Here is a 13,150-nt window from a genome sequence, read left to right on the forward strand (position 1 = left end):
TTTTTTCCTGTTGCTCAGGCTGGAGTGCAGTGGAACAATCTTGGCTCACTGCAACCTCTGCCTCCCGGGCTCAAGCAATTCTCCTGCCTCAGCCTTTCCAGTAGCTGGGACTACAGATGCTTGCCACCACACCTGGCTAATTTTTATATTTTTTGTAGAGACAGGATTTTGCCACAGTGCCCAGGCTAGTCTCGAATTTGGGGGCCCAACTGATCCACCCGCCTTGGCCTCCCCAAGTGCTGGCATTACAGGCATGAGCCGCCGTGCCAGACTTTACATATAATGATAATACATTCACCTTATACCAATAGTTATAAAACACAATTTTACATGTTTTTCTACAGAGGAAGAGCCCACACAGGCAAAGATATCTAGGGCCCAAGAAAATCATAAAGTGGCCCTCCCTGCTTCACAGAATCTTCCTAAAAGCCATACTATGAGTGACGGGCAGAGCTTAGGAGGCTCACCCCTACGCTTCCCTACAAGCCAGGGGATAAACCATGTGTTCTTCTAATGGTAGATTAGCATATTATCGTCATTTAGAAAACAGTACATACCAGTACTATTAATAAAGACTAAATTAATAATCCCCAAATGCTAAGATCTAATTTAAATAAAAACAGAATTCAAATAACATTTATTTCCAGGCATTTGTCTGGATGATACAGAGATAAACAAAAAGAACATAAAGCTTCTAGTGTATAAGAGAATATAGATGGTTCGCAACTCATTATAACAGGGAACAGTGTCACACAAGCAGAAGTGTGGTAGCAAGGCTAAGTCATTCCTCACAAAGTTGCAAAACAGGTGTTGTTAATTTCAGTTTTTGCAAATAAGAAAAGGCAACTGAAGCACAGAAAAATTGATTGGCTTATCCCAATTGTCAGCCAATATATGTCAGGTACAGTATCTTAATAGCAGGACTCTGACTCCCAGCCCTGCGCTGTTTACCATCTGCTCTGAAAAAGTGCTCACCCCAGTGTAGATATTCAATAAATTAGATTGTATTAGACTGAAAGAGAAACAGTGCCACCCCGAAGGATTATGAATTTTCTGAGAGCAGCTTTTTAATCTGTTTTTATAGCTTAATTGAGGTACACTTTATGTATAAAATTTGCCCATTTCAAGTATACAATTCAATGATTTTTAGTAACCTTACCAAGTGGTGTAACCATTACCGTAAATCAGCATTAGAACATTTTCATCCCCTTAATAAGAATGCTCATACCCCATTTTCTGTTCATCTCTATTCCCACTCCCTGCTCCAGGCAAGCACTAATCTTCTTTCCTTCCTCTATAAATTTGCCTTGTCTGCACATTTCACATACATAGAACCATACAATAAGTGGTCTCTTTCAGCTGGTTCCTTTCACTTAACATCATATTTTTGAGATTCATCCATGATGCAGCTTGTCTCGACAGTTTGTTTCTCGTTATTGCTGGATGGTATTCCATTATATGGATACATTACATTTTTGTCTAGCCATTCACAAGTTAATCAACATTTAGTTGGTGCTAGTTTTTTATTATAACGAATAAGGATGCTATGAACATTTGCATGCAAGTTTTTATGAGAACATATATTTTCATTTCTCTTGGGTAGAGATCTAGGAGTGGAATTGCTGGGTTGCATGGTAGTTTTATGTTCAACTTTTTGAGAAATTGCCAAACTGTATTCCAAAATGGCTGCCACATTTTACCAATGCATTCCTATCAGTGGCGTATAATGGTTCCCACTTCTCCACATGCACAGACACTTGTTACTGTCTTTTTTTATGATGGCCATTCTAGAGGATGTGAAGTAGTATCTCATTACTATTTTTTTTTTTGAGATGGAGTTTCTCTCTTTTTGCCCAGGCTGGAGTGCAATGGTGCAATCTCGGCTCACTGCAACCTCTACCTCCCTGGTTCAAGTGATTCTCCTGCCTCAGCCTCCTGAGTAGCTGGAATTACAGACACACGCCACCACAACTGGCTAATTTTGTATTTTTACTAGAGATGGGGTTTCACTATGTTGACCAGGCTGGTCTCAAACTTCTGACCTCAGGTGATCTGCCTGCCTCGGCCTCCCAAAGTGCTGGGATTACAGGCGTGAGCCACTGCACCTGGCCCTCATTATGGTTTTGATTTGCATTTCCCTGACTAATGATATTGAGTATCTTTTCATGTGCTTATTAGCCACTTGTATATATTATTTGAAGAAATGTCTATTCCAAATCCTTTGCCCATATTTCAGTTGCATTGTCATCTTATTATTAAGCTGTGTAAAGAGCTTTTGTAAATCCTGGGTGTTAATACTTCATTAGATTTGTGTTTTGCTAATATTTTTACCACTCTGTTGTTTGTCTTTTCATTTCTTAATGATGTCTTTTTATTGACAGATAATAACTCGACATATTAATGGGGTACAGATAATATTTTGATACATGCATGCAATATGTAATGATCAAATCAGGGTAAGTAGGATATTCATCACCTCAAACATTTATCTTTTTTTGTGTGTACTGGGAACATTCAAATCTTCTCTTCTTGCTATTTAAAAATATATATTATTGGTTACTATAGTCATGCTGCTCTGCTATCAAACACTAGAACTTATTTTTTCTATCTAACTTTATGTTTGTACACATTAGCCAACCTCTCTTCATCCCCATCTCCTCACCCTGTGCAGCCTCTGGTAACCATCATTCTACTCTCTGTCTTCATGAAATCAACTGTTTTTAGCTCCCACATGTGAGAATACGTGTTATGTGTCGTTCTGTGCCTGGCTTATTTTATTTATCATAATGACCTCCGGTCCCATCCATGTTCCTTCAAATGACAGGATTTCATTCTTTTTTTACAACTAAATAGAATTCCATTGTGTATATATACCATATTTTCTTTATCCTTAAAATTTTGAAGTGTAAAAGTTTTGAATTTTGATGAGGTCCATTTTATCAATTGTTCCAAAAACAAATCCTTATATTTAGAGTCAACTGACTTTTGAAGTGTAAAAGATTTCAATTTTGATGAGGCCCATTTTATCAATTTTTCCAGAAACAAATCCTGATATTTAGAGTCATCTGACAAATGCAATTCACTGAGGAGAAAACGGTCTGCTCAACAAATGGTGCTGGTACAACTGGATATCCACACATGAAAAGATGAATTTAAACTCTTATTTCACACTGCACAAAAATTAACTCAAAATGACTCATAGACTTAACTGCAAGAATTAAAACAATAAAGCCTTTATAAAAAAACTTGGAAATTTTCAAGATCCTGAGTTAGACAAATGCATTTTTCATCTATTCCTGAACTCTTATCCCAATTAAACATCATATATGTGTATGTCACGTTTATAATGCAGGTAGATAAAAATATAGACTCCTTCAGTAAAAACGATAAAATATTTCGCTGAAATTGGTGGCCAAAATTTGAATTAGCAATTACATGAAAATGTTAATTGAAGGCCAGGTGCAGTGGTTCATGCCTGTAATCCCAGCACTTTGGGAGGCCAAGGCCGGCAGATCACGAGGTCAGGAATTGAGAATAGCCTGGCCAATATGGTGAAACCCCGTCTCTACTAAAAATACAAAAATTAGCCGGGCGTGGTAGCACGCGCCTGTAATCCCAGCTACTCAGGAGGCTAGGGTAGGTGAATCGCTTGAACCCAGGAGGTGGAGATTGCAATGAGCCGAGATAGTGCCATTGCACTCCAGCCTGGGCATTACAGTGAGACTCCATATCAAAAAAAAAAAAAAGGAAGAAAATATTAAGAGAAAATATGCAAGCAGGCCGGGCGCGGTGGCTCAAGCCTGTAATCCTAGCACTTTGGGAGGCCGAGATGGGCGGATCACGAGGTCAGGAGATCGAGACCATCCTGGCTAACACAGTGAAACCCCGTCTCTACTAAAAAATACAAAAAACTAGCCGGGCGAGGTGGCGGGCGCCTGTAGTCCCAGCTACTCCGGAGGCTGAGGCAGGAGAATGGCGTGAACCCGGGAGGCGGAGATTGCAGTGAGCTGAGATCTGGCCACTGCACTCCAGCCTGGGCGACAGAGCGAGACTCCGTCTCAAAAAAAAAAAAAAGAAAGAAAGAAAATATGCAAGCAATAAATGGTAACCCAGCCAGAACAGAATATATATAGCTTAGCAGGTAGAACTCAAGACAAAGGCATGCAAATAGTGCATTAAACTCTTCTTTAAATACTATACAATGTGTGTACCCATACTTGAGGCTAAAAACTGTTGATTACAGATAGTCACTGACTGCAGATTAAGATTAGGGAGAAAACAATCTCCGATAGAAAAGTGAACCTCAATCAATCAGTTAAGGAGGTGCTGCACATGCTAATATTTGTGATGGTATCATAATGCCAACATGAAATTTCTACAGTCGATTATGTTCAAGTGTCAGAAGAAAGAAATTACTGAAGAGTCTATAAACATAATTCATTAATACAAAATTTTAGATACAAAGCATCACTTATAAAGGCACTTTCTTTTATTACATTTTCTAAGTTGCATCTGAAATTGTTAATAACTAATTTTCATGGCCAAATTACCACTTACATCCTCACAGGGACACAAAAGAATGTGAGCATTAAAACTTGGCCACTGTGGGCCGGGCGCGGTGGCTCAAGCCTGTAATCCCAGCACTTTGGGAGGCCGAGACGGGCGGATCACGAGGTTAGGAGATCGAGACCATTCTGGCTAACACGGTGAGACCCCGTCTCTACTAAAAAATACAAAAAACTAACCGGGCGAGGTGGCGGGTGCCTGTAGTCCCAGCTACTCGGGAGGCTGAGGCAGGAGACTGGTGTAAACCCGGGAGGCGGAGCTTGCAGTGAGCTGAGATCCGGCCACTGCACTCCAGCCTGGGCCACAGAGCGAGACTCCGTCTCAAAAAAAAAAAAGAAAAAAAAAAAAACTTGGCCACTGTGTTCATGGTGAGTCAGTCAGTGCCTTCCCCTTGCTCTTGGCCTATGTCTCATGATGGCAACTAGGGGAGCGTTTGCTAAAGCCTGAATCTTGATTTCCTCTTTCAAAGCAAAATTTGTTTACAAAGTATATTTTCTGGTAGAATTAAAATTGTATTACTTCTTATTAACATTTTAATATCTTGTCATTATTTTCAGGTACAACTGCTTATTTACATACCTATCGCTCCCTCTTAGGAAAGGTTACATGTTTTATTGTTCTTTTTCTTTTGTTTTTTTCAGACAGGGTCTGGCTCTGTTGCCCAGGCCAGAGTGCTGTGGCATTATCTCAACTCACTGCAACAGCACCTGGCTAATTTTTGTATTTTTAGTAGAGACGGGGTTTCGCTATGTTGCCCAGGCTGATATCGAACTCCTGAGCTCAAGGGATCCACACACCTAGGCCTACCTACCAAAGTACTGGGATTATAGGCATGAGCCACTGTGCCTGGCCCTGTTTTACTGTTCTTTAATCCCTTATATTATTTTTTTTTCTTTTGAGACAGACTCTCACTCCATCATCCAGGCTGAAATGCAGGGGCACAATCTCAGCTCACTGCAACTTCCACCTTGTGGTTGTGTACAAGCAATTCTCGTGCCTCAGCCTCCCAAGTAGCTAGAATTACAGGCGCATGCCACCATGCCTGGCTAATTTTTGTATATTTGATAGAGACAGGGTTTCGCCATGTTGGCCAGACTGGTCTCAAATTCCTGACCTCAAGTGATCCACCCACCCCGGCCTCTCAAAGTGCTGGGATTACAGGCGTGAACCACCATGCCCAGCCATGAATATTTTTTAAGTCATTGCAGACATCAGTCGAGTACTGAAACCCTGCCTTATAGCATCTGATAAGGTTCTTAAACCAAAATAAACACTTGATATGTTTTTGTTGTAATGAAGTAAATCTTAGCTTTTAATACTGTGGTTTTAAAAATTATATTTCACAGCATAACATATACTATGGGATCAATCAAATTACAAAAATGATATTCTAAGAGAGACATGTAGGTGTGTCATTAATGTAATGAAGGCTATTCTTTCAATGGCCAGAGCCAAATGCTAACTTGTTTCTTTCTTGAATACGTAGTGACACTATGTTCTCTCATTTATTCTGAACAGAAGTGGTCTATTCTCTTAGATCAGAGCCTCTATCTAAATCTCCCATGCAATTTAAAAGCCAAACTTTTTACAATCCAGGAAGAGGTGGGCTTAGCTTAGTACAGGCACATAGCAAGAAATGTCCCAAAGAAAGTTAGCCTTATTATCATTGCTGCTGCTGCTAATATATTCTAATAATCACTTCTGTCTTGAAAATAAGTAGAAACAATTGACCCTCTCATCAGAATTTCACAGTAATTTGAAAGAGGTATGCTATGTAGCAAATGAAGACCACCTCCTTCTCAATTTGTGGTTAACACTGGCAAAGTACATATGCTATGAAGTTTGTGTATCAGACGAGTAAAATGTACTCCACAAAAAACAAGTGAACTGAAAAAAAATTCACAAAGTCTTTTAAAATACTTTCCTTCTTGCCTAAGATATAACCAAGGCTGGTTCTGAGTAATTTTCTCAAATACTATCTGCAGTGATCTCTTCAGGTAAAGCCCTCCAGCCCTTTGGCCACCTGGAACCATGAAGTTCCACCTGGAATCTTATCTTGGCCTCAGGGCCTGGGCCGGTGCTCTATACTGGAGGAATTTTTAGAAGCCTCAGACTAGCAGCTTATCTGCTCAGTACGATCAGTCATTCTGCTGATCCTGTCCTGATATTGTGACCTAGTTTCAGGCACTAAGATTTTATCTAGTTACTCATAACCAGTGCCTCTTTTGTACCACTAGAAACTAGATCCTGGATTCATCTGTTGTGATCCACAATCCTAGCTTGGGACCTCGTTTTGTATCCCAGTTGGTGCACTACTCCCTGTGATGTTCTGTGGGCTTAGCTAGAGCCCTACCCTGGAACTCCAGTCTTCATGACTGTGTCTCCAATACTTGCCACTGGGTGGCTATGATGCAGACTTCCCTCATGTCTGGATTTCCACTTATTGCCTACTGTCAGTCTCCCCCTAGAATGAGGTCCTAGGCTTCCGCTAAATTTCCTACCACTGTCAGGACTGTGAGGACTTGGGTTCTGGTCATTCACAGATTAACCCATCTCAAGGCTGAGTTCTAACTCTAATAGTAACTCAAGTAATACCTTTATTTTGAAATCTCTGTATTCAAACCAGCCAGCAGTAAATATATACTTTAAAAAGCCTCATTAAATATACATGTGATGCTTGAAATGCCAAAAGAAAAATACCCCATACCTGTCTGAGTGAATCCTGATTTGTATCCATTAGTTGTCCCATTTTCTGGGGTCACAGTTGATGACACTGAAGAGCTTGGTTTAATAGAGTGGCAAGAAGCAGAGGATTGTCGGCTTCTACATTCTGGAAAAGAGTAAAAATTACACTGTATGAAGTGACCAATGTTCTGTTAAAACAGGTGATGGGGACACAATCCATAAAATCTCTAAATTAAATTGCTGCTCCTTAAGTGGCAGCCACTTCTCTAATTAGAGATCCCCTTCCCCATCCTGACTCCAACAGAATGTTTAAACTAGTGAATGCAACGCTTTTGTTTGGAAGACAAAGAAATGGTTGCAAAGAAATTGGACCTTTGTTCCCTACATACTAGTTCCCAAAGGAAATATACACATAACCAATATAGTCATGCTAGTTTTATGGGTAAGACAGAGGCTAAAACATTAATAATTTATGAAAACCTAATAGGCCTTTCAATACCAGTTAACACCCTACCTGGGATTGGTTTAAGTGTAGAACAGTAACCTACGGTCTGTCTAGGCTGCCTATAACCTTCTCTTCTCAAACTTAATTTAGGTCCAAAAACAGAAGCAAAGAAAAATGTATAGGCAGTAGAGAAAAATTTTAAATGCTCAAATTAATATTATTCTCAGTTCTTATTAAAGGAGACAGCCAATATTCAAAGTGGTTACTGATCATGCTATACCAAGCTTCATTTTAAGTAAGCCAGTATTAATGGGCCTCTGGGATGATATTTTATTAGTGCTTTGTACTGATTCAGGTAGATAGCAAATACTATCACAGCCTGTGGGGCTGTTAACTTCCAACCAAATTTTACCCTATTAGTCTCAAAAAGTAGCATGTGAAAAAGGAATATAAATAATTTTATACAACAAAGTTAATTACAGAGGGTCCTTTAGAGTGTCTCCAAGTTTACCAAATACATACGATGACTGGAAGCAGTTCTCTAGAACCTTCTATGCTATGACCTTCTATGAGGAGTACTGTATTCTGGCCTAAGAGCATATCTCCAATATGTAATATATGCACACATGTATATTGATATTATATGTGTGTCTATGTAAATTATACAAATAAATATAATTTCATCTCCAAAATAGCAACTATTATAAACGTGAGGCTTCTCTCACAAATGTTATTCTTTATTAGAAAAATGAAGCCAGGCATGGTGGCTCATGTATGTAACGCTACCACTTTGAGAGGGCAAAGTGGGTGGATCACTTGAACTCAAGAGTTCGAGACCAGTCTGGGCAACATGGCGAAACCCTGTCCCTACAAAAAATACAAAAATTAGCCAGGCACGGTGGTGTGCATCTGTAGTTCCAGCTCCTTGGGAGGCTGAGGCAGGAAGATCACTTGAGCCTGGGGTGGGAGAGGTTGCAGTGAGCCACTGCAGTCCAGCCTGGGCAACAGAGTGAGATCATGTAAGAAGGAAAGAAATGAAAGAGAGGAGAGGGGAGGGGAGGGGAAGAGAGGGGAGAGGAGGGGGAGAGAAGGAGAGAAAGGGGGAAAGGGGGAAAGGGGGAAGGGAAAGAAAGCAAAGGAAAAGGAAAAGGGAAAAGGAAAGGGAAAGGAAGGAAAGGAAAGGAAGAAAGGAAGAAAAAGGGAAAGGGGAAGGAAGGAAGACAGGAAGAAAAAAAGAAAAGAAGGAAAAGGAAGGAAGGAAGGAAGGAAGGAAAGATGAATTGCCATTGAGTACTAACTAAGAAGTTAAAAATATTTTATGCAACCAAAACAAGGCTAAAGAAGGAAATTAAAAGGGAAGGAGGTGATACCTATCCTACTTTTACCCTTTTATTAGGATTCATGACATTCAAAATGATTTTTCTGAGAAAAATCATTTAACAGGACAAAGACTTATTCACCAGCTTATGATTCAGTGGTCACAAGCTTTAAGTTCTGATGATACCTGTCTTGGAATATGTACCCATTTCCTAAAGAACTATATAACGCTACTTCAAAGGTAACCAAGAGAAATTAAGGTGAAGGACTCAGAAACAAACCTGTAGTTGTAATTTGGAATATTATGCTGTTTTTCATAGTCAGGAAAAAATATTGTATAGACAACAAATAGAAACATTAAAAATAGTTATTATAGGCCAGGCACTGTGCCTTACGCCTATAATCCCAGCACTTGGGGATGCCAAGGTGGGCGGATCACGAGGTCAGGAGTTTGAGACCAGCCTGACCAACATGGTGAAACCCCATCTCTACTAAAAATACCAAAATTAGCCGGGTGTGGTGTCACGCGCCTGCAATTCCAGCTACTCAGGAGGCTGAGGCAGGAGAATCGCTTGAACCTGGGAGATAGAGGTTGCAATGAGCCAAGATCTCACTGCTGTACTACAGCCTGGGCAACAGAAGGAGATTCTGTCTCAAAAAGAAAAAATTATATATATACAGTTATTATAGGCTGGGCACGGTGGCTCATGCCTGTAATCCCAGCACTTTGGGAGGCCGAGGTGGGCGGATCACAAGGTCAGGAGATCAAGACCATCCTGGCTAACATGGTGAAACCCCGTCTCTACTAAAAATACAAAAAATTAGCTGGGCGTGGTGGCGGGCGCCTGTAGTCCCAGCTACTCGGCAGGCTGACGCAGGAGAATGGCATGAACCTGGGAGGCGGAGCTTGCAGTGAGCCAAGATCATGCCACTGCACTCCAGCCTGGGCGACAGAGCGAGACTCCATCTCAAAAAAACAAAAAGATAGTTATTATATGGAGAAAAATATCTCAGCATCTAAGAAATTGATCAATAGAATAATAATTAAATACTTCTTTTCTTTAGCACAGTGAAGAGAACTTCTGTCAATTCCTATCAAGCACATGTAGATGTGAAGTTTCAACTGGATTCATTTCTATAAATAAGTTAAATTCTTCCTAATTTATAAGAAATAACACTTTGCCAACTTAATAGTGTATTTTCCCAGGTATTATGAAGAGAACACAAATGTTTATTCTAAGTATGTTTAGCTCTAGTTAAAATAGAAAAAAATACGGATGTTCAAAAATCTCCAAAGAAATTTAAATAGAGTCAAAAGGGCATCTAACCAAGGAGCTGTCACTCTGAGGTCCTCTCTAAATGACGGAAGAGCTAGAAAGAGTCCATTTTTCCCCTTGAGAGCTGTACCCCCTTCCCAAGAGACAAATACAGAGACATGCACTTTGCTACACTTGAATTGTCTCTGTTAAAAATGTAAGGGGCAGGCCGGGCGCGGTGGCTCAAGCCTGTAATCCCAGCACTTTGGGAGGCCGAGACAGGTGGATCACGAGGTCAGGAGATCGAGACCATCCTGGCTAACACGGTGAAACCCCGTCTCTACTAAAAAATACAAAAAACTAGCCGGGCGACGTGGTGGGCGCCTGTAGTCCCAGCTACTCGGGAGGCTGAGGCAGGAGAATGGCGTAAACCCAGGAGGCGGAGCTTGCAGTGAGCTGAGATCCGGCCACTGCACTCCAGCCTGGGTGGCAGAGCGAGACTCCGTCTCAAAAAAAAAAAAAAAAAAGTAAGGGGCAAGTCAAATAACATACCAGAAGCCTTTAAATTTTTAGATATCCTTCTGAACTTGAGATGTTTATCTGTATCCCACCTGAACTCCGAATCTTGTATGGGTCACTTGTCACCACTCTAAAATCTCCATTCCCTCCCCTTTTCTTCCTAGAAATTGACTACCTTTCCAGCAGATAAGAGGTCCCTTAGACAGTACACCCTGGGAGCTTCTGACTAGGTAGTACTTTAAGTGCTTCTGCTTCTTTGGCTGAGTGGTGAGCTTCAAGTTAATGTGGTTGGAAAATTCCGTGAAATATCGAAATCCTCTTTCTCCACAGCCGATACAATTTCCAGAAAACCCTGAAGTGAGGAAAACCAATGTTACTAATGGCCTTGTAAGTTGATACAATACTTTTATGTATTAAACAGCATAGAAACGTTCACATTCTTTGACCCAAAATGTCTCAATCTCAAGGAAATAATTCAGAGGGAAAAAAAACAGGTACACATTTCTTTAGCAGAGTTATTTTGCAACAGCGAAAGACTGGAAATAATTTAAATGCTGCTCTAAAAGGAAAGGAAAGGTTAGCCTCTAAAAGGTTAAGGAAATAGGGTTGATAAATATAGTAGATAATGGTTAAGGAAATAGAGCACATAATATAATAAAAAGCTTGGTTCTAGAATGTCTATTATTTCTTCCCCACATACTCTTTCCTTAGATAACCTGGTTCTCTGCCCTCTCTACCACGCAAACTTGCCTCCATTGTCACAGCTGGTGAGCTTGTGGCCCACCATCTGATCCAGTCTGGGACAGTCAGAATCTCTCTCCTGGAATTTTGAAATAAACACAAAAAGTCAGGCAGGTGGTACTGGACCCTGGATTTGTAAGGTTTTACAGAATTGGAATCCAAATTAGGGTTATGTCAGCCACATGTAAGCTAGGGTATGGGAACCAAGAACCATGAAGAGGAAGCTGATCTGCCAAGAGGAGAGCAGAGCACGGGCCAGATGTGCAAATTCAGGGCTCTATCAGCTTCTAGTTTCTGTGAGATCTAGCTATACTTTCTGACAGGAGTACCATGAGATTCCCATTTCTCCTTTTCTAACACTTCTTTATTCATACTAGCTTATTATTCCTTCAGATCTAATATCCAAACAATTCCTCACTCAGACAAACTAAACAAAACAAAAATGTTGGTGACCTGGTTAGAACAGGGGACATGGAAAAAAGAAGAAACAGAGAAAACTGGGAAGATGAAAAGCCATGCCTTTTTTTTTATGCCATGCCTTTTTTTTATTGAAAATTAACTTTTCAGTCTCCCTTAATACACAGAGTAAAAACAGACAGTAAGAGTGAGTTCTTTTAGTTGTGTCTGATGAGGACATAACACATTTACTGTTACATAGATGAAAAGCACAAAAACGTTGTAATAAGAAAGGGCATTCCATATTGTATAAAGGCAATATTTCTATACGTAAATAACTGAAAACAAATTCACTGATGAAGTGATACACTCTTTTCAGACCTCTGAGCTAACCTGATAAATATTAATAATTAACAAAGATATATAAATAGAGAAGAGAAAAGCCACAAGGATTAATGATAGACTATCTCACAATATCCTAATCTCAGAATGCTAACCTTCAATTCAAAGCATTTATAAATGTGAAGTCCAATTTATTATTATTCAGTCAACAACTATATATTGAGCATCCACCCATATGCCAGGCATTCTGCTAAACACTGGGGAAACAGTGGTGAAGAAGAGATACTCATAACCTCTGGTCGATTACATAGAATTAATAACTTATTACTGCCACTTTATAGACATGTAAACAATATAATTTTATAAATGACTTAAAATATATTCAGAGATGAATTGTATTTGAGAGCATCTGACTATTTGTCCAATACCTTAAAAAAGTAGCCCCTCCCCCTGCAAAAAACGGTTGCCAGTGGCTGCCTAGGTCACCAAAGTCATCCATCCATCCATCTATCCATCCACTCACCCATCCATCCATCCATCCATCCATCCATCCATCCATCCATCCATCCAACAAATACTGTATTATGTGCTAGACACTGTTGCAGGCACCAGGTTTTTTAGCACGAAACAAAGCAGACAAAGTCTCTGCCTTTGTGGAAACTACATTCTGGTTTGACCGTCGCACCTTCCTGGAAAACTGCCTGACCCGTGAATTAGATAAGCCACACCCAAAACACAGAAAAAAGCTACAAGAACCTTTCAGCCAAAATAATCAAGAACAGTGCCAAAACATGAGGCTCAACTGATAGGTCCAAGTGGTTTAGAAAACATTAGTGTGAGAATTAGAATTCACAAACTACCGAGGTTAAGTTTGATCTTTTCC

The 13,150-nt window shown here is 40.1% G+C and overlaps 1 protein-coding gene across 1 annotated transcript in view; it reads right to left on the minus strand.

The window, feature by feature from the left end:
• The window catches only part of GREB1L (growth regulation by estrogen in breast cancer-like), a 184,195-nt gene that overhangs the window by 129,258 nt on the left and 41,787 nt on the right, over window positions 1-13,150 (minus strand). Inside the window, exons 6-7 of the mRNA XM_011957773.1 lie at window positions 10,964-11,140; window positions 7,274-7,396 (exon numbers count right to left, since the gene is read on the minus strand). Of these exons, the coding sequence (XP_011813163.1) occupies window positions 7,274-7,396; window positions 10,964-11,140 (300 nt within the window). The remainder of the gene's footprint in view (window positions 1-7,273; window positions 7,397-10,963; window positions 11,141-13,150) is intronic.

The sequence above is a fragment of the Colobus angolensis genome, unplaced genomic scaffold (assembly GCF_000951035.1).
Source record: "Colobus angolensis palliatus isolate OR3802 unplaced genomic scaffold, Cang.pa_1.0 Scaffold45, whole genome shotgun sequence".
In the NCBI taxonomy this organism is placed as follows: Eukaryota; Metazoa; Chordata; class Mammalia; order Primates; family Cercopithecidae; genus Colobus; species Colobus angolensis.